Genomic DNA, 20,488 nt, shown 5'->3' with positions numbered 1-20,488 from the left:
CTCCTTCAGCAGCATGAGGGGCACAAAGGTTTCTGGCCGAACTCTTGCCCCGGTGGTCTCCGTGAGTATCTGGCGGTCATAGCCAAAGCGGCGACATTCAAAAAGGACATGCTGAGCGTCCTCGACAATGCCGCTGCCGCACTCTGGGCAACCGTCCTCCGTGTCGTGCCCGAAGCGCTTAAGGAAGCTTCGGAAGCAGCCGTGTCCACTCAGCGCCTGCGTGAGGTAAAAATCCACCTGGCCGTGCTTCCTACTTAGCCATGGCTCTATGCTGGGGATGAGCTTGTGCGTCCAGCGACCCTTGCTGGAGATGTCCCAGGCTGCCTGCCAGTTGACGACGCTCTGCATCCTGGCTCTTCTCTTCACCTCGGTCTTGGTACTGCGGTCCGCCTGTTCGCCTGCTAGAGCCGCGCGAATCTCCTTGGCCTCCCGCACCAGTTCACACAGGGGAACTTGGCCTGCGATGACAAGGGCTGCGTCGTCCGAGATCGTCCTGAAGGCACTCGAAATTCTAACGGCGCACAGGCGGTACGTCGAGTTAACACCTCGCATGTAGCTACTCACAGCAGTGGCCTCAGCCCACACTGGAGCCGCGTACAGCAACTGCGACTTGACAACAGTCGCGAGGAGCCTGCGTCTGTCCTGCTTCGGTCCCCTGGTATTCAGCAGGATCCTGCAGAGCGATCCTGTGGTTTCGCTTGCCTTCTTGTTTACGAACTCCAGGTGTTCGCGGTAGGAGAGGCGGGTGTCCAGCATGACTCCCAGGTACCTTATGGCACGCTGAGAAGTTATCGTTGACCCTCCGATCTGTATGTGCGCCGACTCCACTGCTTTCCTGCTTGAAATCAGCACCGCCTCAGTTTTGTGAGAGGCCAGCTCTAGGCCCGCCACTGCGAGCCACTCCTCCACTGCTCGAATTGCGCAGTTTGCAGCTGCCTCCACGGCCGCAACTTCCTTGGCCACCACAACCAGCGCGACATCATCCGCAAAGCCCACAATGTCGGTGCTGCTCGGCAGTGGGAGCTTCAAAACACCGTCATACATCGTGTTCCAGAGCAGAGGGCCCAGTACCGAGCCTTGAGGAACACCGGCTGTCACCTCGTACGTCCTGGGGCCCACAGAGGTATCTAGGACCAACTCCCTTTTGCTGAGGTAGCTGTGCACCACATTCAGCAGGTAATCCGGGATGTTGAAGGACCGTAGTGCCTCCAGTGTCCTCCCCCAATCGGCTGTGTTGAACGCGTTCCGTATGTCCAGCGTGACCACTAGACAATACTTTTTCGTCCCACCTTTCCATCTGGTACCCGCGATGGCTTTAGCAGCAATATTGGTGACCCTCTCTATCGCGTCCAGTGTAGATTTCCCTTTACGGAAACCGTACTGGTTGGAAGACAGTCCACCGGCGTCCTCCATGGCAGCGTTAAGTCTTGTTGCAATGACCCTTTCGAAGACCTTGCCTATAGTGTCCAGCAGGCAGATGGGTCTATAGGAAGAAGCTTCGCCCGCTGGTTTCCCTGGCTTCGGCAGGAGCAGAAGTTTTTGACGCTTCCACCTGTCGGGGAAGGTCCCTTCCAGCATGCACATGTTGTAGAGCGATGCTACCACGCCCGGATGGAGGGATAGCAGGGTCTTCACTGCCCTGTTCGGGACCAAATCCGGCCCGGGTGCCTTCTTGCTCTTCAGGTTCCTTGCCGCAGACAATAGTTCCGTCTCCGTGACCGGACATATCTGGCTCCCAATTTGTCGCGTCCATCGGGGGATGCAATGGCGGCGACCCTCTGGAAACAGCACTTGGACAATGCCTTCCAGGACCGCTGGGTCAGTAGGCGACCTGTTGCCGGCACTCACACGCTTGACCACCGTCTTGTAGGCTCTTCCCCATGGGTCGTTTTCCAGCTCGTCACAGAGCTTGAGGTAGCTCTCCCTCTTGCTGTCCCGAATCGCCAGTTTGAGTGCCTTCTTTGCACTCTTAAAGCTGGAGTTGCAGGCAGAAAGGTTTGCGGTGCCTCTCGCCCTTTGGACTAACCTCCTGGCTCGAAGGCAGGTCCTGCGCAAGCTAGCGATTTCCTCGCTCCACCAGTACACTGGCGCGTGGTGCTTCCGAAAGGTCTTACGCTGCTGCATGCTTTGGTCACAGGCTTCCTCCAGTCTGGCTGCCAATTTGTTCGCTGCTACATCTGCCGAGTCCAGCTCAGATACAGCCAATCCCTCCAGTGCGCTGGCGAAGGTCTGTGTCCTAAAGGTGTCCTGCCGGTAGGCTTTTCTTGGCCCGGTCATCGGCTGGCTTTGGCACGGTGGACCGCCAACTGTCAGCAGGATGGCCTCATGGTCGCTGGCCGTGAACACCTCGCCTATCCTCCAGCGTGTGCTACGGGATAACGAGCTGCTCGCGAACGATAGATCGATGATTGAACCGGCCCCAGCTCTGTTGAAGGTGTGCTGGGAGCCCTCGTTCAACAGGACGATGTCCAGAGACGCGATTGCTTCAAGGATGGTGCGCCCCCTGGCGTTGGTATAGAGGGAGCCCCATTCCTCGGCCCAGGCGTTAAAGTCGCCTCCGATCACCACGTTGCTCCTTCCTCGCTGATCAGCTCGTCCATGATCCTGCTAAAGGACGTCAGTGATAGACTGGGGGCCAGGTAGCAGCTGTAGATCCATGTGCCGCCTACGTTCGCTCGGACAAATCCCTCTACTGCCATCGTGTCCCGCATTGGTGGAACACTCACGCCGCAGAGCCACAGTGCAGCTTTGCCTGTGCGATCCGTGACCCAATCGCTGCTGCTTTCCACTCTGTATGGCTCACTGAGTGTCGCCACCTCAGAACCCAGCTCACGCACCGTCTGCTTCAGGAGGTCCTGCGCGGCCCTACAATGGTTCAGGTTTAGCTGAATCAATTGCATGTCGGTCGAGGTCTCCCTGTCCCGCTGGTTGTGGCTGAGCAGAATCTGCTTCCTGCCTGGTGCCTGGTCTCCTTCCTTTCTGCCGCAGAGCAGATTAAGCATGAAGGCTCCTTGCTGCACTTGGCTGCCTTGTGCCCTTTTTCACCATGCTGAGGTGGGACGGTGAGGAATTGTTATTAGTGCTCATGATCACGGGAGACGGTGTAATAATCGGTCTTAGGGATAGAGAATTTTCCTGAGGTGTTGGTTCGTTAGGGGTCTGTCTCTTACTACCGCCTCTAGTAGTAATCTTGTTAGTTGGCAGTAGACTTTTGACTTTTGAAATATTCGGCATCAAATTAGTTTGTTATTACTTCTGTAGAAACAAATCTGCTCTTAGTGTCTTGTGTTCTATGTGTGTGCTTAAACTTATTATTTGTAAAATACTTAAGTAGTTAGTGTGTTGATGCGTCTTGTGGTGTAGTGCCCCTCAGGTGTTGTACTCTTGTGGCAATTTACTTGCGAAGGTGTAAAATTAGGATTCTTTTCTCATTTTTTTTTATATCAAACTTACTATATTTTTGTATATTCAAGACTTTAAGTGCCAATTGAAACCAACTTCAATCAAATTCACATGAATTCCCTTGAAGCTGAACACCCTTTACAAAACGCGCCATGTCATCGCAAGGATTATTTCGTAATTATTGGACACAAAATTGCTTAATTTAATAAGTACTTTCTTTTCTTCTTCTTTTTATTATTATTTAGAGTTATTCCGACATGAAACCAGCTTACAACGTTTGCCATAAATTTTGTAACCGACGTTCTTACAAAACTCACGATGGGATTGTAGAACTATTTTACTGAATACTCATTTCTCAATATAGTTGTGCAATTTTTATTTTCAAAATCTTCGTTTTTCTTCATCTTTTTTTTTTAAATTAATTTTAGATTTCTATTTTATTTATTTTCTTTTTGTCTTCCTTTTTAATTTAAAAGCAAAATTACCACAAGAGATATATTTATTTTTCTTTTGTTTAAATTAAATGAAAAATGGACCACATTATTTTATTATTATCTGCCGAACGGTACGGCATTTTAACGTATGAGGTGTTGGTATAAACCCGTTACTCGTAGAGTAAAAGGGTATACTAGATTCATCGGAAAGTATGTAACAGCCAGAAGGAAACTTTTCCGACCCCATAAAGTATATATATTCTTGATCAGGATCACTAGCCGAGTCGATTTAGCCATGTCCGTATGTCCGTCTGTCTGTCCGTCCGGATGAACGCTGAGGTCTCGGAAACTATAAGAGCTAGGCTATTAAGACTTCGCGTGCAGATTCCTGAGCTTCTTACGCAGAGCAAGTTTGTTTCAGCAGAGTGCCACGCCCACTTTAATGCCTGTGGTTCCTACAGTTTTGATGCTAGAGTAAAAATTTTAACTGAAATGTATTGTCCCCATCAATACCTATCGATTAAACCAAAAAAAAGTTTGCCAAGCCCATTTTAAGGCCCACAAACCATCCACAAACGCCCACATAACCATATATTGAGATCGCGGGTAGGTGGCGCATTTCACTCTCGCTTTACTGCTTGCATATCTCCATTTCCCTTTAGTCCCTTTAGCTGATACCCGTTACTATCTGATAGTCAAGGTACTCAACTATAGCGTTCTCCCTTGCTTTACTTATCGTAAATAAATATTCAAATTAAGTGGTGATCTTACCGGGTTTTTCTGGGTTTCTCCGTGTCGTTGTAGCAAATGCTGGATCTCGTTGCACTCCCAGAACTCACACCAGTCACAGTAAAATAAACACTACTGAAAGGTTACTTTAAAAAAAGGTGTTAATTATGGATGTTATTTTTAAGGGGGCGTATTGGAATACCCCTATTCAATAATCAACAAGGAAGAACGCTATAGTCGAGAACCTCGACTATCAGATACCCGTTACTCAGCTAAAGGCACCAAAGGAAAATGGAGATATGCAAGCAGCAAAGCGAGATAAAAATGCGCCACCTACCGGCGGTAGACAGATTTAAGTGTTATGGGCGTTAGTGGTAGTGGGCGTGGCAAATTTTTGGATCCATCGATAGGTATTGACGAGACCAATACATTTCAGTTAAAATTTTTTATCTAGCATGAAAATTGTGGGCGCCACAGGCTTGGGCGGTTTGTGGGCGTTTTTCTGTTTTAATAATAAAATCCTGGGACCTTTACTTTTTGGCTTAATGATTAATGATCTACCTTATGTCATAAAATCGTCAACTGTTTCCATCTCTGTACTCTTATTCTATCGGAAATAACGCCCTCGAACGTATTTTTTCTGTTCAGGATCTTGGCGTTCTATTTGATCATAAACTTAGTTTTAAAGACCATATATCTACTATAGTTTACAAAGCCACAAGTCTCCTTGCGTTTATGAAGCGTTGGTCAAGGGAGTTTTATGATCCATACACAGTTTTTGTATGTTTCTCTTGTTCGTCCGTCTATGGAATATTGCTCGTGTATATGGTCACCTCAAATTAGCTGTTACCAAAATATGTTAGAGTCCGTTCAAAAACAATTCCTTTTATTTGCTTTGAGAGGTTTAAACTGGGACACAGGAAGTCGATTGCCCTCTTATCATGCGAGGTTGCGCCTGCTGGACTTACCAACCCTGAACCATCGTAGAAAGTGTCATGGAGCTATGTTTTTGCGTAAATTAATTAATGGTAATGTCGACTCTCCCTTCCTTCTTAGTTCCCTCAACTGGAATGTACCCTGTAGAACAGTTCGTCGTTTTCGTCCGTTGTCCCTGCCAATTTGTAGATCCAATTATGCCCTTCATGATCTTATTGGGTTCTTTGTGATGACTATAATGCACTGTGTCACGTCTTACTGTTTGATAGCCCTAATGCAACTAATTATGATAAACTTATCTTCCAATAATTTGTAAATTTCTATGTTACTAGCCATTCTATGTGAGCATGTATTTTAAACTGTCTATTGTTATGTCGTCTTTTTCCATGTCCGCGATTTCGTTTACTTTCCCTAATCGGTTTAGGGCTCCGCGCGTAACAAGCATTGCTTGGTGTCGTAAGGGCCACTTGTTTGTACTGACCATAGTGCATCAACGTCCAAGAATTTATAATACATTTTGACCCAATACCACACCACATGTACACTCAATGTCGACATCTATTCTCGGAATTGCTTCCTCAGAGCCTGACAAAAAAGATCCCAACCGAGTTATCTGGTTGTTTTGTGGAATCGCCAGTAAAACTCCCGAAACTGGCGTTCCCGCACAAAACAGCAAAATTCTCTTTTAAGGTCTGCTGAGTAAATGCTTCCACCCGATAAAAAAAATGTCCACACACAGATGCCCTCAAAAGTGCCATTAAACGGAATTTCCAACTGTTTAGAATGTGACCATCTTTATCTGGTCTACTCGTGAAATCGGTACCAATACTATTCGGAGAAAATCTTGAATGAGCAGAGATATTATCTGAGTTTTGGCCGTTAGGCCTCCCGGACTCCTGCCAATTTGCATTCAAGTTTTTTACCTCAGGGTTTTGGGTATTACTAATAGCAAGTGATGATATTGATTTATTACTATAGACATTTCATGCGTCAGATGAGTCAGCAAGCCTTTCTTCATATTTTGCAAATTTTCATACCTCTTGTTCAGTGCGATTTTCAGAGGCCTTCCCGGAAGCGCTGGTGAATTTTCAGTTTCAATACTACCTGAAGGGAGTTGTAAACACACGAGATCACAGATTGGACTTCTTAAATGGGCTGTTATAAACGACTTGTGGAACTCATGACCACATTTCTTTTTGTATGTTGAAACAGTTTACAATTCTTTGTCGCACAATATGCATTTCGGGACGTTTCCCCCTTGTGCCACCCCATCGTCCGGCACAATCTAAAAGAAAAAAAATGTAAACTAACTTGAAAATTGTTTATTATTTATGTATATAGTTTGACTTTTAACATAGGTTCTCTTCCTGAAAAACCATAATCAGCGATTTTTTCTGAATTTTTTGGGTAAAAGAAACGGAGCAATTTATAATTGTTGATTATGCAGAGCTAAATGGCCAGTCAACAGAGTATTCTTCGCCAACAAAAAAAACCTAAAAAAACCATTAAACAAATGTTGTTTGCCAAGCTCAGAATCAAAACAAACTACTTCTCCTCCTTTTCATTTTCTTTCTTCTTCTCTCATCATCGCGGTGCAACTCGGGTTGCAGAAAACACGGGGCCTTCAGCGCAGCCTAACTATCCGTGGCCAGTGAAAAAAATATCAATAATTCTTCCGGTTGTCAATCATCAAGTAAGTTGTTACTAATGATCCCTAAAACAAAGTATATAATGTGTCTTCCCATTTTTTCTATAACAGCCGTGGCTAGTTGATTACCTCCGGGCAAGTTATTCAACTATAGACCCTAGTCACCTGATTTCGAATTTGAAAAGCAGATGAGTATCACGGCAACTACATTGCTAACAGATATTTTAGCACAGCATGAAACTGCAGGAAAAAAAGGTTTTCACTAATATTTCTCGCCACCAAGTTGGGCGCCAGATAATTTGTGAAAGATTAGCATAAAAACTGTATGAACCACAGTTTTGTGCGGTTTGTGGGCGTTAGACTGGGCGTGGCACATTGCTGAAACAAAGCTCAGAAATCTGCATGCCAAATCTAAATAGACGGACAGACGGACAAACGGACATGGCTAGATCGACTCGACTTTTACTCTATGAGTATCGGGTATAATTACGGATCCGGACCCCGGGCCGGACTAAGGTGTAAATCGGACCGTGCCGAGAGTCAGCCTGGCTGAGGGCCCGGGTTAAAAACTAGCTCAGTCTCTAACGGTGGGCTCAGGGAGATGGCGGCCCCTGCTCTATTTATCGCCTTACCCGGGCATCGCGGATCTCTACCCGGGTGGACCTTCCCTTTCTCCGCAACTCGTGGGAATCAAATATGAATGCCAACAAAAATAAAAATAAAAACACAATGGAGCCGGGCACTCCTAAGAAACCCGTGACGGAGGAGAAGGTGGGTGCGACAGGATCTGCGAGCGTTGGCTCCGCCTGTGCTGGCACCAGCTCGGGGGCTATCCCAAAAGGGCCCCACCCCAAACTGGGGGTGATAGGTGGAAGACAGTCGGCCGCCAGCACCTCTGCAAAGTGCGCCGGCGCCAAAAACTGCAGGAGGTATGACTAAGACGGTCGCTCCAACCACCGAGCAAAATAAATTCACCTATGCGGAAAAGCGGACTGGAGCAAGATTGCCAACCCCTCAGCCGAATGGCTGAAGATGGTGGAATGGGCGAAGACGGTGCTCCCCAACTACGGGCAAGAGAAGCCTAATGCTGTAAGTGCACAGCCAAAGAGACAACGATCTCTAGAGTTGCCTGGACCTGCGGCAAAGAGATCTAGGGTCCAACAGAACCTGTCATTTGCGGAGATAGCGTGGGACAAGGTTATGATTGGACTGGTTGACAAGGGAAACCCCAAAGGCCGGATCCCAAGAAACCAGTGGAAAGCGGTCGAGGAGCAGCTAGCGGTCATCTGCATGGCTTTGCTCCGGGACTTCCCCCAACCGACGCCATGTTGCTAGGACGCAGGCTGGTTCCAGGGCAGCGTCAAGGTGGTGTCTTGCGACAGTCAGAGATCAGCTGACCTCTGCAAGAAGGCGACGGAGAAGCTCGGAGAGGTGTATCCTGGGGCGGAAATCGTTGCACTAGATTGGTGCGACGTCCCCAGCAGACCACGAGCGAGGATATGGCTGCCGTCGTCTATCAAAGCACCCGAGGACATCCTCTTTATGTTGCAAAGATGCAACCCAAATTTGCCCACGCACGACTGGAAAGTCGTAAAGGTGGAACCTCACGAGGGGCCGATCAGCCAGGCCATCGTGGTACTGAATAAGGAGTCAGTATCCCCAATAGAGGCCGCTCACGGGGAGCTGAACTTGGGATTCAGTGTCATCCGCATCAAAGTCTATAATCCCTTATAGACTCTAACTCGAAGGAGGACCCGACCGGCAACCCAGCCGAGCAGGTCTTTCCCGAGGAGACAGAGGCTCCTGGAGATGATGAACCGGAAGATGGCTACTCAACCGACGCGTCGCTAAGCAGAGGGATGCAGGCGATGAATCCGGCGGACGAAGACGACGGCGACCTCAGCGGCAGCGAGGAAGCGGACGTCACAGTGGTGGAGGGGAACTCGGCAAATGTCGCTAAGACTACTGCAAGTGAACCTCCATCACAGTAAAGCAGCGTCGGCTGCCCTCCTGCTACGCCTGGCTGACGGCGGGGCAGACCTAGTACTCATACAGGTGCCTTGGGTGGTAGGAGGCAAGGTTGCTGGACTGGGTACCAAAGATTTCAAGCTGCTGCTTGATCCAAAAGAAGGTAAAATTCGAACCTGCATTTTAGCCAAAAGGCACCTTAGCATATTTTTGCTTCATAATTACAGCAACGGAGACAACACCGTAGCAAGTCTGGAGCTTCCAGCTGCTACAATCAGGGTGGTTTCAGCTTACATGGCCTTTGAGAAGGAAGACCCCCCAGACGAGCTTGTCCGGACACTGGTCAAAGATAGCGAGGCGCTCAAAATAGGACTGGTAATCGGCTGCGACGCAAACGCTCACCACACTCAGTGGGGAAGCCCAACAAGCAACAACAGGGGTGAGTCTCTTTTTAACTCCATCCTTGGCTCACATCTATTTCTATGCAACAGGGGTAATACCCCCACCTTTATTACAAAAAATAGCCAAACAGTCATTGACCTTACCATGGTGTCAGGTAATCTGCTAGAAGCAGTCAGAAACTGGGAAGTCTCAAACGAACACTCTTTCTCTGACCATAGATTTATAGAAACCACTTTATCACTAGACCCTTCTACTCCAGCTGAATTCGTCAACCATAGACGTAGCAACTGGCGCGCTTATAGGGAAGCCCTACTAAACATTCTTCCAATAGAACCCCCAAATGACAACAGTGATATACTCAGTCTTGATAACATAGTAGGGATGTTCACGAATGCCTGCAACTCGGCTTTCGAAGCAGCCCACCCTAAACGCAAACCGAGAGGAACCAAAAAGCCTCCTTGGTGGACACAGAAACTTTCAGAGCTCAGATCCAGTTGCAGAACCCTTTTAAACAGGGCAAAAGCAGGAAATGAGGATCTAAAATGGCAACAGTACAAGTTAGAACTAGCCTCCTACAAGAAGGCCATAAGGAAAGAAAAAAGATCAGCTTGGCAGACCTTCTGCTCAAACATAGAGGAAACAGCCGATGCAGCTCGGCTTAGGAAGATCCTCTCCAAAACAACCCCCTCCTTGGGGTACCTTCAAAAACCAGATGGCTCGTGGACAGACTCTAGTGAGGAGTCCCTAAGCCTACTACTAGACACCCACTTTCCGGGTAGTCTCCCGGTAGAACGTCTCCCAGAAAATCATGCAGGTCTAAGCATTGACTTGGAAACGCTTCTTTCCGAACGCAACATAAGTTGGGCCATAAACAGCTTCAAACCCTTCAAATCACCAGGACCCGATCATCTCTCACCTGCGCACATCCAACACGCAGGTCAACTTGCCATCAACTGGCTAAAGACAATTTTCCGTACCATTTTTAGGATAGGAACGTTGCCATCAACATGGAGGGAAACAAAGGTAGTCTTTATACCCAAAGCGGGCAAAGCCTCGCACACGATGACGAAAGATTTTAGGCCCATAAGTCTGACATCCTTTCTCCTTAAGAGCTTTGAGCGACTGATTGGACTGCTCATCAGGTCAGTCATGGACTCGAAACAGTTATCAGCAGCGCAGCATGCATATGCATCCCTCACCGACCTGGGTGTTGAGATCCAAGTCGTGGAGTTAATCCATAAATTGCTGATGAGCAGAATGGTAACCTCCACCCTAGGAATCTCAACACAAACAAGGTTCGTGAACAGGGGAACCCCTCAGGGTGGTGTACTCTCCCCCCTGCTATGGAAGATCGCAGTAAATAAGTTGTTTTGCTACATGGAAGGGGGTGGATGCAAGGTTGTGGCATATGCGGACGATGTAGCCATTATTTTCTCAGGAAAATTTCCTCAGACACTATGCGATCTAATGACCGCCAAACTTAAAATACTCTCTGACTGGACAACAGAAAGAGGTCTAGGGGAAAAACCCCTCGAAAACGGAACTGGTGCTGTTTACAAACAGATACAAGATTCCTCAACTAAACCCACCAATATTAAATAACTGCTCTCTCTCCTTCAGTGACAACGCCAGGTATTTGGGGTTAGTATTAGATAAGCGTCTGACATGGAGACTAAACAGCCAAGAGAGAACGAGGAAGGCAACAATTGCCCTCTACTCCTGCAAAAAGGCCATCGGAACGAAATGGGGCATGTCCCCAAAAATCGTCAACTGGATACACACAGCGATAGTTAAGCCTATTCTGCTCTACGGAGTGTCAATATGGTGGCCCGCGCTAATGAAGCAGACAACCACAACAAACCTAAACAAGGTACAACGAATGGCATCCTTATGCATAGGCGGAGCCCTTCGCACCACCCCCAACGAGGCGCTAAATGCTATTCTAAACCTTCCAAGTCTGGACTTAGCCGGCATGGAACGAGCTAAGATAGCTGCGGTTCGGATGAGGGACTTAGGGCAGTAGAAACCCCAAATATACGGTCATGCCAGGATACTCCAGCAAGGCACAATGATCCCACCCAGTACAGATCTATGCAAACCTATTGAATACATCCACACCCCCTTTGAAGCATTGCTCCCAAACAGAGAAGACTGGGAGCAAGGCCAGCCGGGCCCTACAGAGGCAGTCAATTTCTACACTGACGGCTCAAAATTAAATAATCAAGTCGGACGAGGTATATACTTCGAACAACTTATCAGGAAATCCTTCAGACTTCCGGATCACTGTAGCGTCTTCCAGGCGAAAGTATTTGCCATAATTGAAGCTTTGATGCTTCTGAACGATGCAAACTGTCAGAATAAACTGATTAACATCTATAGTGATAGTCAGGCGGCTATCAGGTCGATTATCTCGACCAATACAAACTCCCACACCATATCAAACTGCCGCAAATCTCTGCACGGGATGGCTCTGCAGTTTAAAATTTACCTGATATGGGTCCCGGGTCACCGGAACATTACAGGCAATTGTATTGCAGATGAGCTGGCCAGGCATGGCACTACCGTTCCTCTCCTTCCGGACAAGGAAAACATTGGTATGCCGATGGCCACCTGCAAGCTTAACATTAAAAACCAATATAAGAAACTTGCGAGCCTAGCATGGACACATGTTAAGCACTGTCGCATCTCTCGCCAGACATGGCCAATCATTGACGCGAAGAGAACTTCGGAACTATTAAGACTAAACCATACCGAGTGCGGAATGGTAATACGAGTGTTAACAGGCCACTGGTTGGTTGGCACACACGCAAGCAGATTGGGCGCGCCCCGAAACGATTTCTGCAGAAGCTGCAGGGACGAGGAGGAAGAGGAAACGGTGGAACACCTGTTCTGTTCCTGCCCGGCCCTGAGCAGACTGTACCACTTAGGGAATCCCTTCATGAGCAGTCTATCTGAACTGGCGAACATAAGCCTAAAACGAATAATAAAATTCATAAAAGCAACCGGATGGGAATTATGCTAAGCCAGCTGCAATAAAGGCAGCAGATTTTTAGGAAAGGGGATACAGATCCACGCGGTACCACAATGGACCTTTTAAGGACTAAGTGTGTCAATGATTTGGCAGCCGCTCTAACCTAACCTAACCTAACTTACGGATCTATGGACTATGAGACATTTTTCTTTTGTTAAGCACAAAATAAAATATGATTGAAAAACAAAAAAAAAAAAATTAAATTACAACGTCGCACAATGCCATTGTTTCGCCACAGCTATTATAATTTGAGGCTCCAATTCCACACTGTCGGCAAATAACGACTGAACATTTATGAGATGATCTTTCGCGCCAGATTCGAGGATAAGTCCGTAATTATTCCTTATTATACTGTTATTCACTTTCTTTAACATAAATGCGATGCCATGAGTTGTTGCGTCTTGAGTCTGCTTATTTGATGTATTTTTTCGGTGAAAATATTCTTATAATGGTAACAATTATTCTTGATACGCCCATACTTTAAAAAATAGTGACATTAAATATTATTAAGGTTCCCCGTTTTTTAGGTTAAGGTTAAGTCACCTGACATTAAAATTTTTAATTTTATTTCTTTTTACAAACGCGTTCATAACTGTCTTCCTGGTGTCATTGTTATCATTTATTATTTTTATTTCCTGATCAAGAAGTCTATTTTTTACGAAAGCTAAGGTTAAAGGAAGGAAGATAGCAAGGTTATAAGTAAGCGCGACACCTTGTCCATTTCATTCATTTTGGCACCGGCGGCTAAAAAGTCATTGATCATTTCATCGAAAAAATTAAAATGGCCTAATAGTGTCATCTCACTCGACAGCTTAAAAGCAAGCAATCGTTTGCGCACAGCCAATTGCGTAGCCAAACTCTTTCTCTTCATATACCGCATTTAAATTATTGAGATCTGACACACGTATATGTCACCCGTGGCGCTTTCTTTCAGGCGTCATCCACTTAATTTTGCTTTTGATCGTCTAATATAAATCTGACGCGCGGATATGTCACACGGTCCCAAAGATGGTGCAGTTTCTGCAGATTAACCTGCACCACAGCAAGGCAGCATCCGCTGCCCTCCTCACCCGCCTGGCAACAGGCAACATAGACGTAGTCCTCATTCAAGAGCTATGGATTGTTGGTAACAACATCTGTGGCTTATCAACCCCCTATACAAGCTATTTTTCACCAGAACCTGCATTCTTACAAAGACACACTCTAACACATTTCTTATTCCACAGTTTAGCGAAGGCGACCTCACCACTGTCAGACTGGAGCTAAACGAAAACACTCATCACACCATATCATTCTATCTGGCTCACGACTACGAAGGGCCACTACCAAACATCACTACACAACAACTCATACATACACACTCATCTAAGGATCTCATCCTGGGTGGGGACGCTAACTCTCACCACACACAATGGGGAAGTACAAACACAAACGAAAGGGGTGAGTTACTCTACGACTATCTCCTTCAATCAAATCTATTCATCTGACCCAACATTCATCCCTAGAAATAGGAGGGAAGTCTTAGACATTACACTAATATCTGATCCCCTACTTAACCAGCTAGAAGCGTGGAAGGGGGGGATCGAGCACTCATTCTCAGACCACCGATACATAGAATTTACAAAACCTCTAGACTGCCCTCCCGCCGAGAACATTACCAATCTTAGATTTACCAACTGGGGATACTACAAAAACCTCCTCAACAGGAACCTACACGCTCCACCGACGCACGTACGCAACGGTCAAGAATTAGATAACCTAGTTAACACTTTTACTGATATCTGCCGTGAGGCCTTAAAAAGGGCTTGCCCAAGCAGAACAGTCAAGGCAAAGCACAAACCCCCATGGTGGAACGCAACCCTGGCGAACCTTAAAAGAGAGTGTAGAACTTACTTGAATAGAGCTAAATACAACAATAGCGAATCTTCCAGGAATTTATACCATACAAAACTTAGCCTATACAAAAAGGAAATTAGAATATCAAAACGAAGAGCTTGGGCTAATTTCTGCAGTAGCATAGAATCTGCTGCGGAAGCATCCAGACTCAGAAGAATTTTAGCAAAATCTCCAGCAACCATTAGCTATCTAAAAACCAATGCTGACAGCTGGACGGAAACCCTTGAACTACTGTTAGACACCCACATCCCTAAAAACGCCCATGTAGTGGAGGACCTCTACGTAGAGGAGAACTTAGACGACCAGAGTATAGACAACATTTCGAACACTGGCCGCATTCAGTGGACTGTTAACTCTTTTAAGCCCTTCAAATTCCCCATTCAAACCCAAGATGGGTTCTTCCCGGCCCAGCTACAACGGACACCAGGTACTTCCCTACCCTGGCTGACAGCCATCTACCACGGCTGCCTTGCTCTAAACCATATTCCTACAAGGTGGCTGGACGTTAAGGTAATTTTTATACCGAAAGCCGGCAAACCCTTCCACACCAACCCAAAGGACTACCACCCGATTAGTCTCTCTTCCTTCTTGTTGAAGACCCTGGAAAGGCTAACTGACACCCATATCAGGCTAACCATCGACCAAAGCCTACTCTCTGACGCACAGCACGCGTACCGAAAGGGTAGATCAACAGATACCGCCCTCCACTCTTTAGTATCCAGTATAGAGAGAGGATTCCGCAATAAGGAATACTCTCTGGCAGCGTTTCTAGACATAGAAGGCGCCTTTAACAACGTCACCCCAACGGAGTTTACTGGTGCTCTGATTGAACTGGGCATTGAGCGGCCCATAGTGGGACTTATACACACCATTCTAACCAGCAGAGTAGTGTACTCCACTATGGGATCAGCCCACTCGACCAGGAATGTCAGCAGAGGAACCCCACAAGGGGGCGTACCCTCACCTCTTCTATGGGTTTTAGTGGTCAACAAACTGCTATTACTTCTGGAAGAAGCGGGCACTAAAGTGGTAGCCTACGCGGACGACGTGGTTATCCTACTGCAAGGCAAATTCCCGCAAACTCTTTGCAATCTAATGGAGACAGCCTTATCCACCCTCTCCAGGTGGACTGCTGTCTGTGGACTGGGAGTTAACCCAGAAGAGACCGAACTAGTTCTCTTTACAAGGAAGTATAAGGAACCAAATCGAATTCTCCCAAAACTACACCTAACGCGCCTAACCCTTAGCAACCAAGCAAGGTACCTAGGTGTCATTCTTGACAAAAAAATCCTCTGGACAGACAACGTCCTAGGTCGCACACGCAAAGCGGCCATAGCCCTCTTCGCTTGTAAAAAAGTCATAGGGAGGAAGTGGGGTTTCTCCACCATGATAGTTCACTGGCTATACACTGCAATAGTCAGGCCCATTCTCCTCTACGGAAACATTGTATGGTGGCCTTCCCTAGAAAAGAATTGCAACCTCCGGAGCACTAAACACAATTCTCGACCTCCAACCCCTGGACCTACTTGCCAAAAGCTTGGCATCTGCAACAGCGCTAAGGCTCCGCGAAGCAGCGGCATGGACAACAGGCTCTACTGGTCACTCAAACATCCTATCAAAACATACATCCTTACCACGTAGTACAGACTACGTTCTACCCGTAGTCAACTTCGAAAGAAGATACAAGATCTTCATACCCACCCGTACAGACTGGGACAACCTCCCACACCAATTCGAAAACGCCGTCAACATATACACAGACGGCTCCAAGCCTAACTCCCAAACAGGTGGGGGTGTCTTCTCTCCGGAACTAGACATATAAGTCTCATTCCGCCTACCAGACCTCTGTAGTGCTTTCCACGCGGAAGTCATGGCACAATATGGTCACTCATCTGAGAATCAACCTCATCTGGGTGCTTGGACATCGCAATATTGAGGGCAACATAACAGACGAGCTAGCAAGACATGGGACAACCGCCGACATCCATCGCGATAAGGACACGGTGGGTATGCCCATGGCTAACTGCAAGCTCCATCTCAGGAAGAGACTGTACACACTTTCCAACAACCCTTGGAACTCAATCTCAACTTTCCATAATTCTAGACTCACATGGCCAAAATACAACTCGAAAAGAACAAAAAGTCTTCTTTAATGTAGCAGGGAGGACATATTCACTCTCCACTGTCTTATATGGACTCATGGGCACAGGCTGGGACTCAGTAACCACGACTTCTGCCGCAGCTGCAAACAGATAGACGAAGAGGAGAGCATCGAACACCTCCTATGCTTCTACCCAGCGCTAGGTAGCTACACACTTCCGAACCTTGCGGGCATTCAGGGCGTAAGCATCCAAAAGATCTTATGTTTCCTAAGAAGAACAAAATACTTCGCGAAAGCAAATAACCCATGAGCTAAGGAAAAGGATCTAGTCAGAGATCATGTGGTATCAAAAGATGCCCAATGCGGCCTAAGTGTGGGGAGAATTATCTAATCTCCAACCACTCATACCTAACCCAACCTAATAGCAAGTGATGATATTGATTTATTTTTATAGCAAGTGATGATGTAGATTTATTATTATAGCCATTTCTTGCGTCAGCAAGTCGTTTTTAATATTTTGCAAATTTTAATACCTCTTGTTCAGTGCGATTTTCAGAGGCCTTCCCGGAAGCGCTGTTGAATTTACAGTTTGATTACTATCTGAAGGGAGTTGTAAACACACGAGATCACAGATTGGAAAGTCTGGGTGACTTCTTAAATGGGCTGTTATATACGACTTGTGGAACTCATGACCACATTTAGTTTTGTATGTTGAAACAGTTTACAACTCTTTTTCGCACAATATGCATTTCGGGACGTTTCCCCCTTGTGCCACCCCATCGTCCGGCACAATCTTGTGACGATCCTGCCCGACGGCTAGACCGTCACATTATATATATATAAGTAATAGTTTACTAGGTCTGGCAGTGTTATTATTAGTACGTAAGTGATATGAAATGAAGGATTATGATTTATTAAGTGGAAAGCGAACATATGGATTTATGGGGTGCAAAACCAAAATAGGTCAAGTTTGGTTCCGCACCATCCGACCGAGGTGGCAACCATAGGGAAAAATACTAGAAAATAGAGAAAATACCAAACCGATCTGACAAGGAAAAGGGAAGAAGGATGAAATGGGCACACGGTGGTTTCCGGGCTCTCTCGTCTCGGGGATCGGAAGGTGTACGGTTGCGCACGCGGAAAAGAATAGGCAAGAAAAAACGCGGAGAAAAGAAAGCCCGGTCGGTAGGAAGTAAGGTTAGTGTAATCGGCGCAGTGAAAACCAAGAATCGATTAAGCACGACAAATAAAATTGAGTGAACTAATACAAAAGGAAAAGGCGAGCGGTATTGATGTACATATTGGGTGTCTCAGTGACTTTACAAATTTCTTGTAAAAGGACCTCTGGATCCGACTGAGAGTTATATCCTGGCCAGAGAGAATCCTTACAAGTGGCGCCCGAACAGGGACATTGAGGCTAACTAGAGCAACACCAAAGTGGCCTAAAGACCCACTGAGATAGAGATCTTTATCCCGAAGGACCGCGCCACTGCCGAGCGTTACCAACCGTTAGAGTGAAGGACTCCAAAGAGCAAAAGGATAAGGAAAAGGAGATTCGCGCACTGCAATAAACTATGGCTAACCCGAAGGAGTCCGACGGCGAATACGAAGAAGGAGAAGCAAACCCAGGCGTAGGAGTACGATGGATTTACGCTCGCCGCAAAAACGAATTAGCCGCTCTAGCCCTCGAGTTCGGGTCTAGCGCCGACGGCAACGTAGGAGAAACACAGAAGGCATTCGCCACACTTGTGAGCACAGGATCGTTTCCAAAGTCGGCGTGGAAACGGCTCGCTCAACTACAGGAGCAGTATAGCTCGAGAGCTGCATCTCCGAACCGGCTAAGAGACGACAAAGGGTTTATGTCGGGAGCCAAGACGACCCAGGTTAGCCAGAGTCAGGTCCCGCATTTCGCCGGAAACACCTCTCCCGGAAGACTGACAAGCCATCGAGGAGTCCATCCCGACACGTCACGAGATTTCATCGTCCCGTCCCTCGGAAACCACGGCGGGCCGAAACCGCCCGAGTCAGAAGCTCCATTCACCATCACTCTGGCCCGACATTTGCTAGCCGAGCGAATGCACAAATGGAATCTACGGTTCGACGGAGCGTCAGACCCTCTGACCTTGATCGCCGAACTGGAGGAGAAAATAGCAACGTATGGAATTAATCAGGAGGAGGTACCCCGCGCTATGTCAGAGATTTTCGAAAGTAGAGCAGCACGATGGTTCCGCACGAGCCACTTACAGACAGCTACGTGGGCGGAGTTTCGGGCCGAGTTCTTAGGTTTCTTCTTGCCCCCCCGTTACTTCGAGCGACTAGAGGACGAGATCCGAGCCCATATCCAGGGAGTGGATGAGACATTCAAGGAGTACTTGGTCGAGTTAAGGACCAAGATGCAGCAAGCCGGATACCAAAAGGAGGAAGAACTTTATCGGATCTATGAAAATATGGCACCAGAATACCGTCTGTATATAAGACGCCACGAGTTCGAGACGCTGGAACAATTAACCCGCATGGCGACGGAATACGAAAGGGTGAGACAGCTGACGTCGAGTCACGCAGGCACTCATAGGATGGGGACTACAGACCGGGACAGGACCAACCCTCGTCGGACGCCGAACCCCTTTCGAAGCCCAGAGGTACCCATTCAAGTAGGGAATGCAACTCATCAAATGATCAGACAGCCCCTATCAAACATCTACGTACAGCGAGCTTGTAGCAGGTGCGGAGAAGTTGGCCTTTTCAGACGGGGTTGTACTAATGCGCGCCTGAAGTTTAGCTGGGATTGCGGTCGTAGGAATATATTGACTGTCGATTGTTGTCGCCGAGATACCCCGGGAAACGAACAACGTCTTCGCCGAGATGCGGGCGCAGCCGAGTCGGGCGAAGTCGCAGCCCGACATCAAGGAACCCACCACTAAGGATAAGCAACGGCCTGATCGCTGCTACCGTGCGGATCGGAGGTCGATGGGTGGACGCCACGGTGGATACGGGAGCGTCGAGGAGCTTTGCGAGCGAAGGGTACGTTCGTATGGTAGCGGGACCGGAGGAGATGTAAGAGATCATCACTACGATAGCGTTAGCTGATCGGTCAAGCCTGGCAGTGAAGAAGCTATGGCGCACTCGCGTGGAATTAGCTGGCACGCGAGTGTGGATGCCATTCTTGGTGATGCCAACCATGTTGGATCGCGTGATATTAGGCATGAACTTCTTGGCGGCGATGGGAACACAAATACAGTGCGGAGAAGCCATCTTAAAGGTAAAATTGAGCCCGTCGGCGGAAGACCCCCGATTGCGGCCGAGTAAAGTCGATCGGATGTCCTCAGAGGATACGAGCCCGGAAGTACTCGAAGTAAGGAGTACGACGGTTCTAGGAAAGCAGGAATCCGACGACAAGGACACTATGTATACAGAGCGGAGTGAGGTCCCCGCGCACAACCGGATCATGCGCCAGATGACCCCATCAGGAGAACGAAAGGACGACCACGGAGGAGACGAGATCAGGAGGTACGACGAACCGGGAAGAGTCTTGGAGGACTTTCGGTCGGACGAAATCAAAGAAGCAGAGGATGGAGAATCAATGACGGAAGAGGATGACCTAAGACCCGACCAGCGGGTATTCATCACCCGAGAGTTGACGCTCTTCAAGGGGCTTTGAGGGGTATCACACGTGGCGGAGCATCGGATTATAATGCGAGACGATAAACCCTTGAAACAAAGGTGCTACGCAAGGAATCCGGCAATGCAGAGCGTGATTGACGCCCAAGTGGATGAACTACTCCGAGAAGATGCCATCGAACCTTCGCGGAGCCCGCATAGCGCACCCATAGGTTAGGTTAGGTTAGGTAGGAGTGGTTGGAGACTAAATATTAGTCCCCTCACTTAGGCCACAATGGGCCCCTTGTGATACCACATGATCTCTGAAAGATCCGTTTCCCTAG

At 47.5% G+C, this 20,488-nt stretch overlaps 1 protein-coding gene across 1 annotated transcript; it reads left to right on the top strand.

Moving 5' to 3' along the window:
- Positions 1–8,181: 8,181 nt before the first annotated feature.
- LOC136116592 (uncharacterized) lies at positions 8,182–8,883 on the top strand. Its single transcript, XM_070995276.1, has 2 exons — positions 8,182–8,238; positions 8,485–8,883. The coding sequence occupies exons 1-2, from the start codon at positions 8,182–8,184 to the stop codon at positions 8,881–8,883; spliced, it is 456 nt and encodes a 151-aa protein (XP_070851377.1).
- Positions 8,884–20,488: the final 11,605 nt, after the last annotated feature.

Source organism: Drosophila suzukii, chromosome 2R (assembly GCF_043229965.1).
Source record: "Drosophila suzukii chromosome 2R, CBGP_Dsuzu_IsoJpt1.0, whole genome shotgun sequence".
NCBI classification, from domain to species: Eukaryota; Metazoa; Arthropoda; class Insecta; order Diptera; family Drosophilidae; genus Drosophila; species Drosophila suzukii.
Note: the sequence above shows the minus strand (reverse complement) of the source record. Positions and strands in the feature narration are given on the sequence as shown.

Bases quoted from the DNA above. Each gene is read 5' to 3' on its own strand.
- LOC136116592 (XM_070995276.1), top strand. From the start codon at position 8,182: ATGGTGGAATGGGCGAAGACGGTGCTCCCCAACTACGGGCAAGAGAAG. The intron at 8,239-8,484 runs GTAAGTGCACAG...CCATGTTGCTAG, and splicing joins GGCAAGAGAAGCCTAATGCT to GACGCAGGCTGGTTCCAGGG.